Consider the following 24446-nt stretch of genomic DNA (forward strand, 5'->3'; position numbering starts at 1 on the left):
TCGTGTTCAAGCAATTTATAGCTGGAGAATTATTATGCCTTCACATTTCCACATTCTCAGATTATTTGCAGAGGTTGCCGACATGTTTTCACGTGTTCACTTTTTCATAATCATGATACACACTCCCTAAACTGTTCTACTCTTAAAAATGTTTTACATACTTAAAGACATGTCTTAGGAACTATTTTGACTACTGTTTGCAGTTTGTACCCTAAATTTAATTGATGTAGTATAACAGTTGCACAAAATTGTTATACTCTTATAACAGTTATTAGAATATAGGATTTTCGTTATCGAGACCCAGAATCAAGATTAAAAAACTACAATGATCAATTAGCGTTATTAGTATAACAGTTTTTAGAGCGATTCATTATCAGAAAATTGTTATAAATTCTTTTATTAATTTTAGCTGCAATAACTGTTATAATCATCATTGATTATAACAATCATTGTGACAAACTGTTATACTAATAATATGAGTCTTATGGGACATATAAAGCCTATCTTGTATTATGTATTTAAAATTGACATCATTTTGTTACAGTGTAATAGTTATCGAAAACTGTTATACTCGTACAACGGTCGTGATTTTTTATGGAAAATTCGAAATAAATTTAATAAAAATATTATAATAATTATTTAACATTTATTTATTTATTCATTCATTTATCAATTTATTTATTTATTTATTTATTTATTTATTTATTTATTTATTTATTTATTTATTTATTTATTTATTTATTTATTTATTTATTTATTTATTTATTTATTTATTTATTTATTTATTTATTTATTTATTTATTTATTTATTTATTTATTTATTTATTTATTTATTTATTTATTTATTTATTTATTTATTTATTTATTTATTTATTTATTTATTTATTTATTTATTTATTTATTTATTTATTTATTTATTTATTTATTTATTTATTTATTTATTTATTTATTTATTTATTTATTTATTTATTTATTTATTTATTTATTTATTTATTTATTTATTTATTTATTTATTTATTTATTTATTTATTTATTTATTTATTTATTTATTTATTTATTTATTTATTTATTTATTTATTTATTTATTTATTTATTTATTTATTTATTTATTTATTTATTTATTTATTTACTTACTTACTTACTTATTTCTTTATTTATTTATTTATTTATTTATTTATTTATTTATTTATTTATTTATTTATTTATTTATTTATTTATTTATTTATTTATTTATTTATTTATTTATTTATTTATTTATTTATTTATTTATTTATTTATTTATTTATTTATTTATTTATTTATTTATTTATTTATTTATTTATTTATTTATTTATTTATTTATTTATTTATTTATTTATTTATTTATTTATTTATTTATTTATTTATTTATTTATTTATTTATTTATTTATTTATTTATTTATTTATTTATTTATTTATTTATTTATTTATTTATTTATTTATTTATTTATTTATTTATTTATTTATTTATTTATTTATTTATTTATTTATTTATTTATTTATTTATTTATTTATTTATTTATTTATTTATTTATTTATTTATTTATTTATTTATTTATTTATTTATTTATTTATTTATTTATTTATTTATTTATTTATTTATTTATTTATTTATTTATTTATTTATTTATTTATTTATTTATTTATTTATTTATTTATTTATTTATTTATTTATTTATTTATTTATTTATTTATTTATTTATTTATTTATTTATTTATTTATTTATTTATTTATTTATTTATTTATTTATTTATTTATTTATTTATTTATTTATTTATTTATTTATTTATTTATTTATTTATTTATTTATTTATTTATTTATTTATTTATTTATTTATTTATTTATTTATTTATTTATTTATTTATTTATTTATTTATTTATTTATTTATTTATTTATTTATTTATTTATTTATTTATTTATTTATTTATTTATTTATTTATTTATTTATTTATTTATTTATTTATTTATTTATTTATTTATTTATTTATTTATTTATTTATTTATTTATTTATTTATTTATTATTTATTTATTTTTTTATTTATTTATTTTTTTATTTATTTATTTATTTATTTGTTTATTTATTTATTTTTTATTTATTATTATTATTTTTTTTTCAAATCCACCTAAATGTGTGGGTACCTGTCATTTCAGTTTCTCTACCTACAAAAATATCAAAATTTTATTGCATTTTTTATTTCAAAACAAACCATAAATTTCATCTCCCAGGAACAAACTCATGCTCATGATTTACCGCTGATCACTCCCTCTATGACCATAAAATCTCAGAAATATTTCCGCAAAATAAAAATTTTTATTCGGCGCTAATATAAGTCACAAAAATACCCGGTTAGTTTGTTTCGTTCTTAATAGAATCATCGTGAGTACACACGTTTTTAGTTAGTTTAAGAGTTTGGAAAACACGATCAGACAACAACAAAGAAATAGGAAAGAATAGAATGCAAAATAATAAATGTTGCGTTTGCTAATGTATCTGTCTGACTGCCTGCCTGAAGCGACCGACGCGATACAAAATAATAACAATAGTGAAAAATTTGCATTTTATATTGTTTTCCTGTTGACCTTTAAAATAAAATCAAACTATTTAAAGATATACAGGCGAACTAACATAGATTTCAATGTACATACATAGAAACATACATGTGCATTTTCACAGAGACAAGGCGGCTACTAGACTGAACAGAATTAAATAAGGCGAAATAAATGTGTCAGATTTAATAGAAAATTTTGTGGGGAAATATTTAAAAAAAAAATTATTAACAGAAATATGAGATATGGAGTAATTTGTTATAGTTTCAATTAAAATAATTGCCCAAAGAGGCAATTTATTATTGTTTATTATCATAATATTTTATATTTATTTTATTATTTTATTCTAAATTTTTATTTTGAAATTATTTATTTGTAGTAATATTGATTTCTTACAATAGTTAAAAAATGCTGTTAAATAAATGGAAAGTGTATTTAAAATATTTTGTTTTTCTGTTATATTTGCCATTTATTTTTAACATTAGCAATAAGTAATTTATAACAGTTATAATAAACATAAATAATTTATAACAGTTATCATAAACTGTTATACTCACATACATTTTGTAAATTCATTATTGTAAACTGACAAGAAGAAGTATGGAAAACATATTTTTTCACAATTTATAACAGTTTTCTTCAAACTGTTATACCCACAAAAATTGCTTAAACTTTAAAAATTCTTACTTATTTGGCAATAAAAAACTATTTTTATAACAAAAATAAAAATAATTAATAATTTTTGTTATAAAAATAGTTTTTTATTGCCAAATAAGTAAGAATTCTTAAATTTTAAGCAATTTTTGTGGGTATAACAGTTTGAAGAAAACTGTTATAAATTGTAAAAAAAATATGTTTTCCATACTTCTTCTTGTCAGTTTACAATAATAAGTATATAAGTTTTCTAAAAACTGTTATACTCACAAAATTTGACCTTGACCTAGTAATTTCTACGAATCAATTAAATACAATAACAAAAATAATTATTATTAATTATAACTGTTTTCATTAAACTGTTATATTCGCAAATATTGTTATATTGTTTAAAAGATAATAGTTCTTGCTTGTTTGCTAATAGAAACAATTTTTTTAACAAAAATATTTATTATATAATAACAAATATATTTATTTGAAAATTTTTGCCTTTTTAGGCGAAGATCATTTTTTAAGATTATTTTTTTAATTTAATTTAAAAAAAAAAATAATATAAATAACAAATATAATTTTTTCTATTTGTAAATGCCACAAACAAATTATTTTTTAATACTCGCAAAAAATTTTTAAAAGTCGCTTGCCTATTTGGTATTACAAACAATTTTTAAAACAAAAAATAAAGGAAATAACTTGTATAACAGTTTTCTAAAAACTTTTATACTCACAAAATATGACCTTGACCTAATAGTTTCTTCTAACTTAAAATGAATTTATTTTTTGTTTTATTCTGCCCTATTATTTTCGCATATAATCGACTTTATGTAACTGTTATACATTGAAAAATTGTGGGAAATTTTAAATTAATAAATTTTTGAAGAAAATAGTTTTAGATTATTATTTTTTATTCTTTTATTTAGTCTTTTTGCAGTGTATAATAGTTTTTTACTGTTATACTCACACAAATTTGTTATGAAAAAAAACCATTGTTAATTTAACAGAGTAATACTAAGTACAAACAATTTCAGAATCTAACAGTTTTATTGTAACTGTTATGCTTTGATAAAAAATATTAGATAAAATGATTTTAATTATAAAATTATATAATATTATTAGTTTTTGGTAATTGAAAAGAAATACCACAAAAAAACTAATTTTTGTAGGTTATTACAGTTTTTAATAACTGTTATACTCACAAAAATTGATTTAGAAGCAATAACAATTTTTAGTTTAACTATAACACCACAAAAAAAGATATTTATGGCATGTATAACAGTTTTCATGTAACTGTTATACAGCTGAAAATTTATCAGGAATCATACATACACACATAGTATATGCCAAAAATTATTGTAAATGACCAAGCACGTGTGGCTCCAATCATTATATTGTCATAAATATGTAAATTAATAAAAGTTTTAAGGGTATTTGACCTTACAAAATCATTATATCACAATATGCATGTTTTGTATGTAGAGTCCCATGTAAAAAATGTTCCACAAGAAATGTTGGTGGTTCAACAACTTTCCAAATATGTAATTTGGCATTCTACCTCCACACATTTTTTGTTTCTGCCAAAAGAACGGAACTTTTTATTTTGGCAGGTAGTAATTACAATCCATCATACTTTCACTACTGACAGCAAAATACGCCAACATCTAAATCTAGCTTTACGCCATCCATGAGCCATTGAATATGCGTTTCTCTGTATTGTATCCCACTGGGAAACCTAATTTGTTCGTTGTTGTCATTTAAATTTCTTCTTTCTCTAGTCAAGTTTATTTCTCGTTCCATTTGAGTTATTTTTTTGTTGTTTTTGTTAATTTCTATTCATCACAAAAGTCAGTCACTCCAAAACCAATCTTCAAAATTCAAAACAAAGGCAGAAAGAAAGAAATCCATATATTTCTGGTGTTTCTTAATTCGTTCACAACAACAACAACAACCACAACAAAAACGTTGATAATTATAGAAAAGAGAATAAAAGAAAAGTTCAAAGACCTCTAAGACCAAATATGTTATCCAAACATACACTTCTACCCTCCCAAAAAGAAATATACTTACTGCTGGCACACATAAAAGAAATGAGCAAACAATATGATTTGTGTTCAGCGTTTTTTTTTGTTCTTCTGGTTTGGCTACTTGTCCGCCGAATTGAATGTGTGATGAGGCAATCCCAATAAGAAAGAAACGGGAAAAAAGAATGACAAACATTAGCAAACAAAAGTTCCATTCTGAAAAAGAAATGTGTCATGATGGTAGGGATAAATTTTAAAGGTTACTAATTGAGGAGAAATAATGGGTGTTTAAAAAAAATTTTACAAAATATTTTTCGTTACACCATTACACCATTAAATACCTCAATTATGTCAAGAGGCGCCAATGCTGCATTTATTGGTGTCATTTTGTAAACCAGTATTGAAACAAAAATAAGTTGACTTTAAGGTTAAGTTAAGGGGTAATAAAGTTTTTAAAATACAATGTTTATTATCGTAACCAATCCAAATGGATGTGTTAGGGTAGGCCAAACAAATATTGAAAAATTTACTTTAAAATTTGTTTCTTATTTCTTTTTTATACACAATAAAGAGTTGTCAGATTATTTCAGATACCAAAAATGTCTAAAATTTGAAATAGTCTATAAAAATATGTATTTTTTGTTTGTATAACAGTTATAAGTAAACTGTTATACTCCGGGAAAGTTTATCAGAAATTGCTAAATTCATGGAGATTTGAAGAAAACCGACATACAAGACGTACTTATGTGTTGTATAACAGTTGTAAACTGTTATATTTTCCGAAATTAAAATTTTGACACACAAAATCACAGAAACTGGCAAATACGTACATAAAATGTGATTTTTTTTGTTGTATAACAGTTACTGTGACTGTTTTACCCTTACAATGTGGTAAAATCTGTAAAACAGACGTTTGTATCACTTTATGACAGTTAATTAATTAACTGTTTACTGCAAAAAATGAAGAAAATCATTTATAATAAAAATTATCAGATTATTTCAGATACTAAATTGACTGAAAGCTGAAAAAATCTATAAAAATATGCAATTTTGTGCTTGTATAACAGTTATAAGTAAACTGTTATACTCCGGGAAAAATTATCAGAAATTTCTAAATTCGCTGAGATTCGAAGAAAACCAACATACAAGGCGTATTTATGTGTTGTATAACAATTATAAAAACTGTTGTATTTGAAGAAATTAAATTTTTGACAAAATCACAGAAACTGGCAAATATCTACTTTAAACATGATTTTATCGGATGTATAACAGATACTGTTTTAATCTTAGAATTTGGACAAATCTGTAAAACAGATGATTTTATCAATTGTATAACAGTTAATTAAGTAAACTTTTATATTAGAAAAATGTGAAGAAAAGCAACAGCACCATTGAAATAAAAAAAAAAACAATAAATCTGGGGCTAAAAACTTCATAAAACTCATTTTACCAATAGTGTAAACTGTTATACATGTGGAAAACGTTTAAAAATTAAATGTTTCTACATTGTAAGTAAACTACAGCTTCTCAGACTACTTTGGAGGAGTATAACAGTTAGAACAAACTGTTATACTGAGAAAAAACGTAACGAAAAAAATACATTTTTTTTTCTATTTAAAATTAAAAATTGTGTACGGCCATATTTAAAATATGTTATATTAAGATTAACCAAATAAAAAATAAATTTAAAATGCTTTGTGTTTTAAATGACAAAAATTGCTGAACTGAAGTTCAACGATTTCAGTTTGGTGTTCTGAATGGCCTACCACTCAACAACAGTATAGAGGAAATACATTTAACATTTTCCGCATGATAAGCACATACGACTAAAACGCTTAGACCGGGAAATTTGCAGTTTTAAAATTTCATTCATAAAGTTAAGCTTTCAGAAGAAAAAACAGTTAACAAATACATGACCATAACTAATATTTTTTTAGACTCCCTTTTTCACAAGTTTTAAGAGAATTTTTCAATTATTCTTTTTTTTCAAAAATGTTAACTAATTTTATTTTTTCCCTTCCCTCTTTTTTATTCTTTACAGGAATTATGACACTGAGCCGTGGCCCCTACAGCGAGCTCGATAAAATGAGCCTTTTTCAGGATCTAAAACTGAAACGACGTAAAATCGATTCAAGATGCAGCAGTGATGGTGAATCAGTAGCCGATACCTCAACCTCATCACCTGATCTTTTGGCGCCCATGTCACCCAAAATGTGCGATTCGGGAGGTGGTGGTGTAGGTGGCGGCGGTGGCAGCAATGTGTCCGCCTCCATGTCATTGGTAACACTGACTGCCACAACATCGCTCACCTCCTCAACCACCAGTACAACACCTGCCACCTGTTCGAGCTCTGCCATGCCTCAGCATCAAGTTGCCGCTGAGGTTGTGGTGGCAACAGCCAAAGCTGTTGCGGCAGCAGTTGCTGTGAAAAATGAACAATTACAACAACAATTGCAGCAGCAACAACAACAGCAACAACTTCAAGAACAGACTGAAATCCATTCATCATGTGGCACGGCAAGCGCCAGCAGTATGATGACACCACCTGCTCCTGTACGAACATCACCGCCCATGAACACAGAAATGGCAGCAGCCGATAGTGCGGAACGAAGAACGCCATCAAGTAATCGGGCCACGCCGACACCGCCTCACAATAATGGCAATGCCAGTAGTAGCACAAGTAATGGTGGTGGCAGTAGTCGAGCGTCACCAGATTCTATGGATGATAAGCCCACAACAACAACCACCACATCATCACTGCTAATGTCGGCGAATGGCATGCATGGTGGCAGCGCAAATCCCAATAGCAGTATGAGCGTTATACGTTCGGTGAAGGAGGAACGCATCTTGGCGTCACCCACTCGTATGCTGGCCTACCACCAGCAACAACAACAGCAGCAGCAGCAGCAACAACAACAGCAGGGTTGTAAAACACCCACACAGTCTCAACAACATGTCACCGTTTTGGTGACACCATCACGTATTAAGTCTGAACCCCAACCGCCACAACCACCACATTCGCCATATTCCACAGCTGTTAGTGCGTCGACCACAACGATGACGCCGTCATCACTGCCTGGTAATCCTAATGCCTCCTCCCACAATACACCAAGCAGTCTGTTGCAGCAGCATCACCTTCAGCAACAACAGCAGCAGCAACAACAAAATCCCCCTCCTCCCATAGTCACAACACATCACCTGCATCAACAGCTGACCCAGCCCCAGCTGAGAAAAAATAGTCCGCCGCATGATTTACAGTTCCCCCCACAGCATCACCATCTACTGACGCAGTCAATGCAACATTTAACGCAACAACAGCAGTTGCAATTGTTGCAACAGGCCGCCGCCATGTCCAGACAAAATAATCCAGCCACAAGGGAGATGTCGCCTAGTGCCTCAATGTCGCCCAGCTCAAGACACTCAGCCTCCAAGTCACCGCAGCAGCATTTGATGCAACAACATCAACAGCAGCAGCAAAACGCCATGCGCATCAAAAAAGAACCCCCCTCCATGCAGAATCATGTGACGGGTTTCGGCAACGGAGGCGGTGGTGGTCCCCAACGGCATCACTCACCGCATTTTATGCAGCAACAGTCACCCAACCAGCAAACGTCGCAGCAACAAGGTCCACCACCACCCCAACTGCCACCCCAAGCTTTGGGTAACATGGCCCAGGCCTTGATGCATCCAGCCTCCTTACAATCGCTGCGCCATCCAAATCGTGATGCGGCAATTTTATTTCGTGTCAAAAACGAGGTTCAACAGCAAGTGGCGGCGGCAGCAGCAGCTGCTGCAGGTTTGCCTCAACTAATGCAGCCTGGAGCTGCAGCAGTGGCGGCAGCAGCAGCCCAACGTATGGTCTGGGTATCAAATGCCCGGATAAATGGTGTAAAACCAGAGGTGATTGGTGGTCCAATGGGAAGTATACGGCCCGGAGGGCCAGGACAGTCGCCATCACCGCACCACTCATCATCGTCGGCCTCTTCAACGTCACAACTCTCCCCCCAGACACCATCACAAACACCTCCCCGAGGTACTCCAACGGTAATAATGGGTGAAAGTTGTGGGGTACGCACCATGGTCTGGGGTTATGAGCCAGCGGCTCCCTCCTCATCGGCAGGATCGGCGAGTCAATCGCCGAATTCGCATCATCATGGCCAGCATCATTTAACGCACCAGCAAATGGGTGGTGGCGGCGGTGGACCGCCATCATCACTGCAGTCGCAATCACATCATTCATCACAATCATCGCTGAATACAGCCTCCTCACCATCAGCCGGATCTCTTACACCAACTCACACGCCAGGACCTTCGCCACAGAATAATGAAGAGGCGGCCCAACTACTGCTGTCTCTGGGACAGACTCGTATACAAGATAATCGGCCTCGGCCGCCACATGCATTTCGTACACCACATGCCCTAAATATGGAACGATTATGGGCCGGTGACTATTCCCAATTGCCGCCAGGTCAACTGCATGCTCTCAATTTAAGTGCGGCCCAGCAGCCTTGGGGTAGTGGTGGTAGTTCAAATACCACTGGCTTGGGTCGGGGCTTGGACAATCCCCACGAGCCAACCGATGAAGATGATCAGCCCTTGGTGTGTATGATATGCGAGGATAAGGCAACGGGCTTGCATTATGGTATTATAACATGTGAAGGGTAAGTTGGATCGAACATGAAGAAGGTATAGCAGAAGTTAAACTAACAACTCTCTCTCTCTTTTCTCTTTCTTAGGTGCAAAGGTTTCTTCAAACGCACGGTGCAAAATCGCCGAGTCTATACCTGTGTGGCAGATGGCACCTGTGAAATAACCAAAGCTCAACGTAACCGTTGTCAGTATTGTCGTTTCAAGAAATGCATTGAACAAGGCATGGTTCTGCAAGGTGAGTTATCCTGAAACCCCCAAAACCAAAAGTACACAATTTTATTTAATATCCTTTCTCGTTTCAGCTGTTCGTGAGGATCGCATGCCTGGCGGCCGCAACAGTGGTGCCGTCTATAACCTTTACAAGGTCAAATATAAGAAACATAAAAAGAATAAACAACAACAGCAGCAACAACAACAATCCCAACAACATTCACCCCTGCATCAGCAGCAGGGTCACCATCAGCCACAATTATCTCCGCATCATCATCACCATCAGACTCATCTCTTTATGCCACAACAACAACAGCAGCAATTGCAGCAACAACAATTTGCAGCCGCAGTGGCGGCGGCAGCCCACCAGCAGCAAACCAAATTACTCGGTGAAATGAAACCGATGTTCTTGACCAAAGAACAGCAAGCCTTGCATTCACCGCATCATCAGGCGCAACAATCGCCAGCGCTGGGACCTCCACCCCAACAGCAACAACAACAGCAGCATCAAGCACCTCCCTCACATTTGTCATCGCCCCATCATCCACTGCACGCTGCAGCGGCTGGTCCCGGGGGTCCTCTGCACAGCCCAATTGCTGGTCAACAGCAGCCGCAGCAGACATCACATCATCTTGCTGCAGCTGCTGCAATGTCTGGGCCGCCCCACATGACCACAGCCGGTCATCAGCCTTCTGCAGCTTCACAAAGACCTGCCACGCCCCAAGAGACTGCCATGAAAATACCCTCGCATTTGGTAAATGGAACCATACTAAAGACTGCTCTAACAAATCCTAGCGAGATAGTTCACCTACGGCATCGGCTTGATTCAGCGGTTAGCTCCTCCAAAGATCGCCAGATCTCATATGATCATTCTCTGTCCATGATACAAACTCTAATAGACTGTGACGCCATGGAAGATATAGCCACACTGCCGCATTTCTCTGAATTCTTGGAGGATAAGTCTGAAATAAGCGAAAAGCTGTGTAACATCGGTGACTCCATAGTCCACAAACTGGTTTCGTGGACCAAAAAGTTACCATTCTATTTGGAAATACCAGTCGAAATACATACCAAACTTCTGACCGATAAGTGGCATGAGATTCTCATACTGACAACAGCAGCCTATCAGGCGCTGCATGGTAAACGTCACACGAATGCTGCCACCACAACGTCATCATCGTCGGCCCATTCGAACACATCGGCCAGTAGTAGTTCAGCTTCATCGAATTCCTCAGCCTCATCATCCTCCTCTTCGCCTACACAACACAATAATCATGCCTCGTCAACATCACCTCCGCACACGAACGCACATCCTGCCTTAGTACACAAAGATGATCCGGAATTTGTGGCCGAAGTCAATGCCCACTTGAGTACATTGCAAACGTGTCTGACAACGCTGATGGGTCAACCCATTGCCATGGAACAGTTGAAATTGGATGTGGGTCATATGGTGGATAAAATGACGCAAATAACCATTATGTTTAGAAGGATCAAATTGAAAATGGAAGAATATGTGTGCCTGAAGGTCTACATATTGCTGAATAAAGGTAAGCTAGACGAAAGAGAGAGGAAGCTAACGAGAAAATATATTAACCTATCTTCATTTCTCTTCTTATTTTCCCATTGCGTTTCATGACTTTAGCAGAAGTGGAATTGGAAAGTATACAGGAACGTTACATACAAGTATTGCGTACATTTTTACAACATTCATCGCCACAGAATCCACAAGCCCGCCTTAATGAGTTGTTGTCTCATATACCAGAGGTAAGTAAAATCGATAGTTATTGCAGAGAGGGGGCCATAGAGAGAGAGAGAAAGGCGGGGAAAGATATCGATAGGAATCCAGAAAATAGATGAAACAAATCTAATGCCTAAGCACCCAAAATGTCCGTTGACTCGGATTATTCATGTTTTTTACCATAAAAAAGTTTATAGCTGTCAGGACTCTGTATTTTACTAAAAAAGATTGTTTTAAAATGGTGTGTGAGAGGGTATAACAGTTTTTAAACTGTTATTCACCACATTTATTTGACTATTATACAGTAGTCTATTTATATCATAGAAAAAATTTTATTTTTGAGCGTTTGTTCAAGTCTAAAAGTTAGTAATATTTTATATTGTAACTGTTATACGGCCTAAATACGTCCATTATTGCTGAATTTTCATATTATCTTAATTAACACATAAAAATCATTATTTTCATGTTTTAGTACAAGTATAACAGTTACGAAATAACTGTTATACAGCCAAAATTAGGTAATAGTTTAGTAAATTTTCATGTTTATTTAAAAACACAGATGCAACTCTTGGAAACCGCTATTTTTCACGTTTTAAAGCAAGTATAACAATTATGTTATAACTGTTATACAGCCTGAATAAGTGCATTATAGCTGGATTTTCTTATTCCCTTTATCAACACCGACACAATGCCTTTTAAGCTTTTTTTTGTATGGGTGTAACAGTAATGTTATAACTGTTATACACCCTAAATTTGTCAATTTTATGTTAGAGTGTCATTAACAAGGACAGATGTCGTTTAAATTTTTCACGTTTTAGGACAAGTATAACACTTATGTTATAACTGTTATACAGTTGCAATAAGTTAATTTGTTCTCGATTTTCACATCTTATTTACAAACACACGCACATTCTTGAAAATCACTATCTTTCGAGTTTGTGTACAAGTATAACAGTTGTGTTATAACTGTTATACATATCAATTTTGTTATATTTTCACATTAATTACAAGGAATTGTGCTTTTTTAATATTTGTTGCCAGTATAACAGTTTGTTTAACTGTGTTGACATTTTTATGTCCGTAACTCTATTTTTGTTGGTATAACAGTTTTTATAACTGTTGTACAATACACAAATTATGTTGTAGATGGTTTCTTGTATGCCTATCTCTTAATAAAGAAAATCGTAATATTATACGTTTTAGTACTAGTACAACTATGTCATAGCTGTTATACAGCATAAATAAGTTAATTTTTTCTCGATTGCCATTGCTTTTTATTAACAGACATACAAAAAATGTCAGTTTTGGTTCAATTTTCCTCTTAATAATAAGAAATTGTGTTTTTTTTTAATATTTTGTGTCAGTATAACAATTCTTCTTAAACTGTTATACAGCCTAAAAATCATGTTTTCACCTTTTTACGACATATTTTGACATTTGTATGCCCATAACTCTATTTTTGTTTTGTAGCGTATCACTAATTGAATAAGAAGGAGATGGATAACTAGGCATGAAAGGAGAAGCTGGAGCACGTCTAGTTCCGGCCTTATTACTCGCGGGTATCGGTGTGGGTTCTAAGCTTCTATGCCCGTCCTTCAACTACATAAAATTATTTTAAAGTACGTGCTCTCTAGATGAGAAAAAGAGGTAATAGTGCATTATAGAAAGTTTCTTCAATGGTCATGTAAGTTCATGTGGACGACTAGATGTTATGCGTCCATATTGCCCGCCCAACCTGGTCACAGTCAGGATTAGCCAAAAAAGAAAAAAAAAAGAATTTTAAGACGTGACCCCACATCTTGTCAGTAGCCCCTCTACGCCCTTATGCTAAGGAATCAGACAAGAAATTGTTTACATAATGCAATACATAATGCTTTTATTAACAAACTTCATAGTATCCAAAAATATGCTATAGACTAATTTCACTTAAAAATCTCTATGAACTTAAACGAACTATTTAATAATACTAAGACGGTTAACCTAAAAGTGAGATCTATTATTCCATTTATATTCATTGGGAGTAACAGAACTGAACTTAATGATGGACTTAAGTTGATAATCAAAAGCAGCAATTGCTGTGCACCAAGTTTAAATATCTATATTTACGCAAGACCCACCTTAATGTATCTAATGGTGTCTGCTTAAATATACAAGTTTGAATACCAAATGTTTATAAAAACAAAGCTGACTGAGAATATGTAAATAGATAAAAGGTATAATCACTTCACCAAGAGAATACACAATAACATAGCATGTGATGAGAGAGTAGAAAAAAATATATAGAGAAATATAATTACTCACACTTACATTGATGTTATCCGCTCGCTCCCACGTAGAAAGGCCTTTCGGTGTGAACAGCTGGCTGTAACCGCATAGTTAGTTTACAAAAATTACAACAATGGTTCTATCTCTCTTATCAACAATGTTGCTAAACATGTGGGTGTAATAATCAGCAACACGCTTATCATCAACTCGCTAAGCAATGAAAGATACATAAAACATTGAAACTTAGCTAAGCACACAACCACTGTTATTTTGCAGAATTAATGTAATTCTCTGCCGATCATGAATATATTGATGTATGTACGTAGGTATATTAAGGCACTTGTATGTTGATTTGTGTGTTTAGCCAGTTCACTATGTACGTACGTAGGTATATTAAAGCACTTGTATGTTAATTTGTGTGTTTAGCCATTACATTGAATGAAGGCACAAACTAAAAAGGGGAAAAAAATGTGACTTTGCGCAATCAGAACTATAGTGGTTCAAATCATCAGCAGAAGAATTAGAAATCATGCCAACTATATAAAAAAAGTAAATATTGTGATAAACAAGTAAGCTGGGTGAGAACATGCTAGCCTTTAATAGGAAACTTGTACTGCTTCTGCTTCATTGGCAGATTAATTGTTCTACTGATGTTTCGAGCACTTTTTAAACACCTATATTCTAGCTTAAAATACACTTTAATCACTTCTTCCAAAAATTTTGGGCCGCTTCAAATGATTTTTTTCCCCACCAAGATTGTGTTTCATGATTTGCTCACTGGTTGGTTTTTATTTTTGCTGGGTATAGGCTTGGATTCTGGTTATTACTGGATAAATTTTTCATCAGTTTGGAGGAGCTTAAATATTTTTGGATCGATGATATGAATTTTTCTTTGATATTTTTTTTCTGTTTTTTACGCCGGAGTATTTGCTGTTTTTACGCCGATTTGAGGCAGTGGAGAAAACTTTTCACGCAACGTGCAAATATTAAACCACAAATGAATTCTGTCGATCGACCGTTTGCAGAGATCTTAGGTGATGACTAGGCATCACAAACCGGTATTTTCTGTTTCCTTTACACGCTTAGATGTAGCAATTGGTGCCAACTCTGTATAATGAGAAAAGGTAGAAAACAGCTCTCATTTAAATTGAGAATTATCAAACAATAATTGGAATCATTACCGTTTATTCGAGGTGGCCCCAGTGCAAATAAAAAATAATTGTCCACAGAATTATCTAGTGTTTTATCTTGCTAGAGGCGCTCATAAGACGTTTTTGCATGCCACCAAATGAAATATCTTAGCATGCGTGGCAATCTATGGGTTTTAATATTTAGGTAAGACTATTCAAAAGCGATAGTTCAACTGAAGAAGCTTACCGCAAAAAAAAAAAATATTAAAAATCTCTGTGGTTGCAATACAATGTGGTTATGAAAAATCCAATGCACAAGAAAACTATTCAGGATTATTATACGAGTTTAACCTTTCTTTAGTTACTTATGACGACAAAATGGCCGATAAAATTGATTTTTGAACCCATCAAGCCTCTTTAGATACCAAATCCATTTAGGGACAAAAGAATAAAACTGGCTAACTGTCAACTAGCCGATAAATAACAAGCTTTCCAGCCCGTATTCTCTCAATAGATGGCGCTAAAGATATATATCATCCAACAAATCATAGCATGCTTCATTTCTGCAGAATAAGTAGACGAATTGAAAGAAAATGACTTAAAATTTAAGAAAAACCCAATTCTGGCAAGCACCACTCTACATTCCCCCCGGCCAAAATCAGACTTCGGGGATGAGTCTCATACCCGAGTCTGATAACGCTTGCCGAACAAAACGAGGAAGACAAACACTGATATTTCTTATTGGCGAATATCTTTGGCATGATAAGTGCCAACCAGATTCCCTTTAAGATCTTCTATTTCGTAGTATGAATTCCCGATTTTCTTCCGTATGCGTGCTTTCAAAAATGTAGGGGCAAGCTTGGCATTATAGCCTTGCTCGAAGTTGCTTTGTTTAAAATTGCGCCTGAATACCTCTTGGCCAACGCTATAAGTGACTTCCCTGGAACGCAAATTATACGATCTTTCGTTTCTAAGGAATTGCTTGTTCGCAAGATCAGACGCTCTCTTAGCTGCAATGTCTCTGGAGTCATTTTTCCCAAATCGTACTGTCCGATCCTCCAACATCTCCAGCTGCCTAAGTAAAGGATATGTACTGCCATTTGTTATCATATTCTGGCCAAAGGTGAGGTAATATGGGCTGGTGCCAATTGCAGAATGAACCGAAGATCTTAGGGAGCAACATATACTGCTCAGAACCTCATCCCAATTCTTCTGATCGGGCCTCACGTATGACTTAATGGCAGACAAGACAGACCTGTTTACTCTTTCGGATGCGTTGGCTTGGGGAGCATGTATAGCCGTGTACACATGCTGAATCCCGTAACGCTTCAACAATTGATTAAAAACATTGGATCTGAATTGGGAGCCGTTATCAGAGACGACCGTCTCGGGGACTCCAAAAGTATGGAAAAGGTCACACTCCATGTAGTTGACCACTACCTCCGAGGTGAACTTTTTCACTGGTTTCAAGAACGGAAATTTCGAATAATGATCAACCACGATAAAAATCCCAATATTCCCTGATTTTGATCGTGGGTATGGCCCAAGAAAATCAACATATAGCTTTTGAAAGAATCTATATGTTTCCAAACTTCGGCCCAATGGAGTTCTCAGAACCGTGTTTGGGTGCTTGGTGGATTTACACACCTCGCATCCATTTACATACTCTTTGACGTCAACAGCCAAGTTCGGCCAATAGTAATACTTCCTTATTCTTGACAAAGTTTTGTTAATACCCCCATGCGATGCTAGGGGATGATCATGGGCTTTCTTTAATATGTCGGGTACCAACTGACGTGGTATCCACAACTTCCATGCCAGATCGTCGTGAATCTGGTCACCGGTAGCGTGTTCAGTCCGACGGTACAGAAAACCATCTACAATCCGCAGATCTGGCATCTTATCAAGATTTTCCCCAATTTTACTTATGAGCTCGAGATACTCATCCGATTCAAAATGCTTAGACTTCAGGTCAACAAATAAACCACAATCCTCCTCAACCTCAGAAATACCGCAAATTGCAGATAGATCCTCCGTATTGGCCCTTGAAAGAGTATCAGGGACTATGTTCAATGTACCACGCCTATGTTGAATGCTAAATTTGTAACCCTGCAGTTTTAAAGCCCATCGAGCCAGCCTTGTACTCAGATCCGTCTGGGACATGAGCCACTTTAATGACGCATGGTCAGTAATTATTGTGAACTCATGTCCTTCAACGTAGGGTCTGAACTTTTTAACACTTAGCATTGCTGCTAAGCATTCTTGTTCGGTGACTGAATAATTGCGTTGGGCTTTGTTGAGTTTCCTCGACATAAAGGCGATAGGAATCTCTTCACCCTCCGCATTCTTCTGCACCAATACGCTTCCTATTCCTGTTCTGCTAGCGTCACAGTGTATGTAAAACGGCTGTGAAAAGTTAGGGCTGTGCAGAACAGGGGCCGAGCTCAGATAAGACTTTAAAACCTCAAAAGCCTTTTGGGCTTCATCGGTCCATACAAATTTCTTCTTACCTTGCAATAGATCAGTAATAGGTGTGGTAATTGACGCATAATCCCTAATAAACTTCCGGTACCATCCGGTCATTCCCAAGAATCTGCGGATTTGTTTCACGGAACGAGGCGGAGGAAATTCGGTTATGGCGGATACTTTCTCGGGGTCTGTACGGATTACTCCGTTCCCCACGACATGCCCTAAATACCGCACCTCCGGAACACAGAAATGGCTCTTTTCGACGTTAATGGTGAGCCCTGCTTCACGAATCTTTCTGGCAACTCGTCTAAGAACTTCGAGATGCCTTTCGAAAGATTCCGATATAACCAGAAGATCGTCAAGATAGACGAACACTTCCGCCCTGAGGTCCGCCGGTATCACTTTGTCCATCAGCCGGGACATGGTCTGCGGGGCATTACTTAACCCGAACGGCATGACCTTGAAGTGATACAGGGGCCTACCTGGGACGGTAAATGCTGTCTTTTCCCGAGATCTCTGGTCTAAAGGAATCTGCCAAAAGGCATCCTTCAGATCCAGACTCGTTATATATTCGGCTTTAGGAAGCCTACTCAGAATGCCGTCTATCTGGGGAAGCGGGTACGCATCGCCAACCGTGACAGAATTAAGCTTTCTGCTGTCTAAGCATAGCCTATTTTTACCCGGCTTTCTATGAAGAACAACCGGCGAAGACCAAGCACTGTTGGATTCTTCAATCACATCAAGAGCAATCATTCTATCCAATTCTTCGTAAATCAGTTTTTCGATAGCAGGTGATACCGGGAAATGACGCTGCTTGATTGGCTTGGCTTCGCCGGTATCAATACTATGACAAAGAACATCCGTACGCCCAAGACCTTCCTTGGAGTACGAGGGGAACAAGTTTATGACATGCTGAAGACGTTGTCTTTGAATGTCGGAAAGGGGTATCTGAGTAGAAATTGCTGAAACTCTACATCCCGAATCAGCACTACTTCGCAAATCGGGTGGCAATAAATTAAACTTTTCCCAAAAATCTATCCCGAGAAAAAGGTCTCGGTCTAGGCTGGGAATGATAAATATGTTTATTGGCATCTTATCATTTTTGAATGTTATTGTTGTCTCGACAAAACCAACCACCTGCTGCCCCTTGCCATCTGCTGTACGAACAGTGGACTTTAACTTTTTGAAGGGAACCTCGGAGGCTATAAACTTTTGAGCTGCACTTGCTCCTATGCAGCTAATGGATGCTCCCGTGTCAAGGAGTCCTAACATCTTTTCCCCAAATAAAACAACTTCGGCGTAAGGTCTAAAGTCGGAAGGATTGTCCAGAATAGAACAAACCAATCTCCTCTTGACATCTTTAACCTTTTCCCAAAACGACCTCATTCTTTTGGAAGATCTGGACGTCCTAACATGGCTTCCATTGAAAATCCTCTCTCGAGCTATCTCATAATCTCTCAGCCTGATGTGAAGTGGCTTAAAATGAAAACAATTCTTTCGGTTATCAATATCAAGGGGTCCTAGTTGGTCTGGCGAAACATTAGATGAGATTGGGTTAAAAACGGTTGGTGCACTATGTGCATGAGTATGATTGTCATGGCCGGTTATTGGATGAGAAGGTCTTCTCATGATTTTTATTCCAGATCCAGGGATCTGTGGTGGACTGCTGCACCCTTCGGTGCATTGGTCTTGTAGTTTTTTGAGTTGCACTTGTGACAATTGGGTTTGTATGTGTCCGGGGCACCGCAACCATAGCAGAAAATCGACCGTTCGGACAGGCATTCCTGATACCTGTGCCCACTTTTCTGACAGTTCCAGCACACGAGACTGACTGCTAATACTTCATCGGGCCCTAGGTCTGGATGTTCTGTATCATCTACTTTTTCGACTTCTAGCTCCGAAATCCTTCTATTAGTAGGAACTGTCTTGGCAGAGGAAAATCCATACTTGCGGCGCATGTCCTGCATAAAGAATTCCCTACGCCGGCATGTGTCCCGCAGAACCTGTAAGGACTTTATATCGAGGTTCAGTATCTCGTGTTGAATCTCAGGAAGAAGATTTCTCCTAAGAATCTCCACGAGCATATCATCCGGGAGCGGTGTATGAAGACGATCCGTCAGGGCTACGATGGACTCATAGAAACTGTCAAACGATTCGTTTGGTTTCTGTTTTCGTTCCCTGATCAACTCACGGATATCGATATCCGTCCTTGAGTCCTGATACTGCTCCCTCAAGGCTTTACATAACTGATCCCAACGGATAGATCTAGCCGAACGATGGTACCGCCAGAACCAGTCGTTGGCTTTCCCGTCGAACAAGGAACTAGCGTTACCACACAACAGGTCATAATTGCCTTGCAGCGTCTGAGCGGTTAACACCTCAACCCTGTATATGAAGTTATCAACGGATAACCCATTCAAACCCCCGTTGAATTTAATCTTCCAGTTGGACATTACCTGGAGGACTTTGTCGGGACGTGACGAAAGATCCGTCGAGGCATGTGAACCGAAGCCCGACACATTTAACCCCGGATTAGCACTACTTTGAGGAGCCCTACCAGAAGTATTACCATTACCATGAGAAGGAATACCAAACAGCTCCCTAAATGTTCTCTCCTCTACGTCAGGAAGGGTATGCATCTGCTGGGGTGATGCAACAGTCCGCTGAGGCATGTTCTGGGGGGGATTACTTGGTGGCACTAGCCTAGACAAGCTGGCCGCAAGACTTGTTTCAATGAGTTGGCTCACCTCAACCCTGAATGACGAAAGCTCTGCAGACACAATGCCAGTAACAAGGTTCTGAATCCTATCAGCAGATACATTATCTGAGGTTGCAGAAGCGTTGGACGTATTTGACCCTGCTTGAGATGTGCTACCGCTCTCAGCAACAGAAGTGCCCTTCGAAGACTTAGCTTGGGACCTTGTCTTGACTTGAGAAGTAGCTGCAGTTTGAGGTTCAGATAAAATCCTGGCGTTACAGGTTGGGCAAAAAGGCCTAGTTTTCATAGCCATCTCCAAGCAATTTTTGTGGAAGATATGGTTACAGGCTATTTTCTGCCACAACGAAGCAGCAGAAATTGGCTCATTACACCCATTGCATATCGGTTGATTCTCACTCCCTGATGTAAAGGAAGTATCACCACCATTCGTAGCCATAATGTTTCTAGGAGATAACCAGCAAATGTGACAAGTTTAAACACCAAAGAACAACCTTTCAAATAGCGTTTTCAAAACGGTTACTTCGAATTATTTATGAAGGATATTATAGCGATAATACCCTTAAATCAGATCACACCTATAATTTACCTTAACAAAACCTGTCCCAGGAATGATAATTTTAAACCGACATTACGCCCAATATCATATTCCAAAAACTTTATATGCTTGTGCAATCAATAACAAGGGACAATATAAAATCAAACGTATTCCAGGATGTTTTCCTGGTTTATAATACTCAATGAATTCACCTGGAAAAATATGCACATACCACCTTAATTACTTCAAAATCAAATATTGAAAAGCAGTTGATGGAATAATTGAAAGAAAATTTATTTCTAACAGCAAAATCTAAATCTCGAATTTTCAGATCAATTCCCAAAAACTTCTCCAAAATAGAATGTTACCGGGCATCAAAGATACCTATTAGCGCTACCTTTATTTTACTCAAAACTCTCTTATTTTTCACCAAGTTATTCATCAAAACCGCTTGAGAAAAAAAAATATGAAAAATATATACTTCATACTATGGATAAGTATATATCCCCGCTATCAAAAATAAAACAATTGAAATGGATTTAATTACAAAAAATTGTCAAATTGTTTTCGTTTTTTTTTCCTTCCTCTTAGAAAGTAATCCCGTAATGTCTAAACTGAAAAATGTGTATAATAAAATAATAGTCTGATTCCAAAGCAATGAGGCTGAGGTCTGCTACTTTAGATATAACCACCATAAAAGAAATAAGATGAAAAGAAAAGATTTTACCATAAGTAGGAAAGGAAACAGTTCTTGTTCCCAATCTTCCACTCCTATGAAAAGTAACGATAATATTTTTGTCTTAACATGTGGTCAATACCGGCTAAAAAAAATGCCAGAAACTGAATTCCAAGCAGGCCAACACAAAATATATTAACATTTCTGATAGAAAATGTGAGAGATTTCCTCAAAAGTCGGTTACGGTGAAATGACATGAAGTCCCGATTCTCCGAAAATCCATACTTTTGAAACAAATCCCAAAGTAAAAGAATTAATAGAAGAATAGTAAAACAATGAAAATGGAAGGGAAAGAAAATCATTATCTGAAGCCGAACACTGGTTTGAATCATTAAAAAGCTGAATGTTTCACAGATGCTGTTTCTAAGTAAGTTTGTTGTTCGGGCCCCACGTTGGGCGCCAAAAATAATTTATACTGTAGCGTATCACTAATTGAATAAGAAGGAGATGGATAACTAGGCATGAAAGGAGAAGCTGGAGCACGTCTAGTTCCGGCCTTATTACTCGCGGGTATCGGTGTGGGTTCTAAGCTTCTATGCCCGTCCTTCAACTACATAAAATTATTTTAAAGTACGTGCTCTCTAGATGAGAAAAAGAGGTAATAGTGCATTATAGAAAGTTTCTTCAATGGTCATGTAAGTTCATGTGGACGACTAGATGTTATGCGTCCATATTGCCCGCCCAACCTGGTCACAGTCAGGATTAGCCAAAAAAGAAAAAAAAAAGAATTTTAAGACGTGACCCCACATCTTGTCAGTAGCCCCTCTACGCCCTTATGCTAAGGAATCAGACAAGAAATTGTTTACATAATGCAATACATAATGCTTTTATTAACAAACTTCATAGTATCCAAAAATATGCTATAGACTAATTTCACTTAAAAATCTCTATGAACTTAAACGAACTATTTAATAATACTAAGACGGTTAACCTAAAAGTGAGATATATTATTCCATTTATATTCATTGGGAGTAACAGAACTGAACTTAATGATGGACTTAAGTTGATAATCAAAAGCAGCAATTGCTGTGCACCAAGTTTAAATATCTATATTTACGCAAGACCCACCTTAATGTATCTAATGGTGTCTGCTTAAATATACAAGTTTGAATACCAAATGTTTATAAAAACAAAGCTGACTGAGAATATGTAAATAGATAAAAGGTATAATCACTTCACCAAGAGAATACACAATAACATAGCATGTGATGAGAGAGTAGAAAAAAATATATAGAGAAATATAATTACTCACACTTACATTGATGTTATCCGCTCGCTCCCACGTAGAAAGGCCTTTCGGTGTGAACAGCTGGCTGTAACCGCATAGTTAGTTTACAAAAATTACAACAATGGTTCTATCTCTCTTATCAACAATGTTGCTAAACATGTGGGTGTAATAATCAGCAACACGCTTATCATCAACTCGCTAAGCAATGAAAGATACATAAAACATTGAAACTTAGCTAAGCACACAACCACTGTTATTTTGCAGAATTAATGTAATTCTCTGCCGATCATGAATATATTGATGTATGTACGTAGGTATATTAAGGCACTTGTATGTTGATTTGTGTGTTTAGCCAGTTCACTATGTACGTACGTAGGTATATTAAAGCACTTGTATGTTAATTTGTGTGTTTAGCCATTACATTGAATGAAGGCACAAACTAAAAAGGGGAAAAAAATGTGACTTTGCGCAATCAGAACTATAGTGGTTCAAATCATCAGCAGAAGAATTAGAAATCATGCCAACTATATAAAAAAAGTAAATATTGTGATAAACAAGTAAGCTGGGTGAGAACATGCTAGCCTTTAATAGGAAACTTGTACTGCTTCTGCTTCATTGGCAGATTAATTGTTCTACTGATGTTTCGAGCACTTTTTAAACACCTATATTCTAGCTTAAAATACACTTTAATCACTTCTTCCAAAAATTTTGGGCCGCTTCAAATGATTTTTTTCCCCACCAAGATTGTGTTTCATGATTTGCTCACTGGTTGGTTTTTATTTTTGCTGGGTATAGGCTTGGATTCTGGTTATTACTGGATAAATTTTTCATCAGTTTGGAGGAGCTTAAATATTTTTGGATCGATGATATGAATTTTTCTTTGATATTTTTTTTCTGTTTTTTACGCCGGAGTATTTGCTGTTTTTACGCCGATTTGAGGCAGTGGAGAAAACTTTTCACGCAACGTGCAAATATTAAACCACAAATGAATTCTGTCGATCGACCGTTTGCAGAGATCTTAGGTGATGACTAGGCATCACAAACCGGTATTTTCTGTTTCCTTTACACGCTTAGATGTAGCAATTGGTGCCAACTCTGTATAATGAGAAAAGGTAGAAAACAGCTCTCATTTAAATTGAGAATTATCAAACAATAATTGGAATCATTACCGTTTATTCGAGGTGGCCCCAGTGCAAATAAAAAATAATTGTCCACAGAATTATCTAGTGTTTTATCTTGCTAGAGGCGCTCATAAGACGTTTTTGCATGCCACCAAATGAAATATCTTAGCATGCGTGGCAATCTATGGGTTTTAATATTTAGGTAAGACTATTCAAAAGCGATAGTTCAACTGAAGAAGCTTACCGCAAAAAAAAAAAATATTAAAAATCTCTGTGGTTGCAATACAATGTGGTTATGAAAAATCCAATGCACAAGAAAACTATTCAGGATTATTATACGAGTTTAACCTTTCTTTAGTTACTTATGACGACAAAATGGCCGATAAAATTGATTTTTGAACCCATC

The 24446-nt window shown here is 35.0% G+C and overlaps 1 protein-coding gene across 4 annotated transcripts in view; it reads left to right on the forward strand.

The window, feature by feature from the left end:
- The window catches only part of Hr4 (nuclear hormone receptor 4), a 131750-nt gene that overhangs the window by 103223 nt on the left and 4081 nt on the right, over window positions 1-24446 (forward strand). For 2 of the 4 annotated variants that reach the window (XM_073972542.1, XM_073972540.1), the window contains 4 exons: window positions 7281-9900; window positions 9976-10124; window positions 10192-11646; window positions 11745-11863. In XM_073972542.1, the coding sequence (XP_073828643.1) occupies window positions 7286-9900; window positions 9976-10124; window positions 10192-11646; window positions 11745-11863 (4338 nt within the window). In that variant the 5' untranslated portion in view covers window positions 7281-7285. Of the gene's footprint in view, window positions 1-7280; window positions 9901-9975; window positions 10125-10191; window positions 11647-11741; window positions 11864-13307; window positions 13927-24446 lie in introns of those variants that run through there. The other 2 variants (XM_073972541.1, XM_073972539.1) reach the window with 2 other exon arrangements.

This window comes from Musca autumnalis, unplaced genomic scaffold (genome assembly GCF_047663935.1).
Source record: "Musca autumnalis isolate F117 unplaced genomic scaffold, ASM4766393v1 scaffold_3, whole genome shotgun sequence".
Classification (NCBI taxonomy): domain Eukaryota; kingdom Metazoa; phylum Arthropoda; class Insecta; order Diptera; family Muscidae; genus Musca; species Musca autumnalis.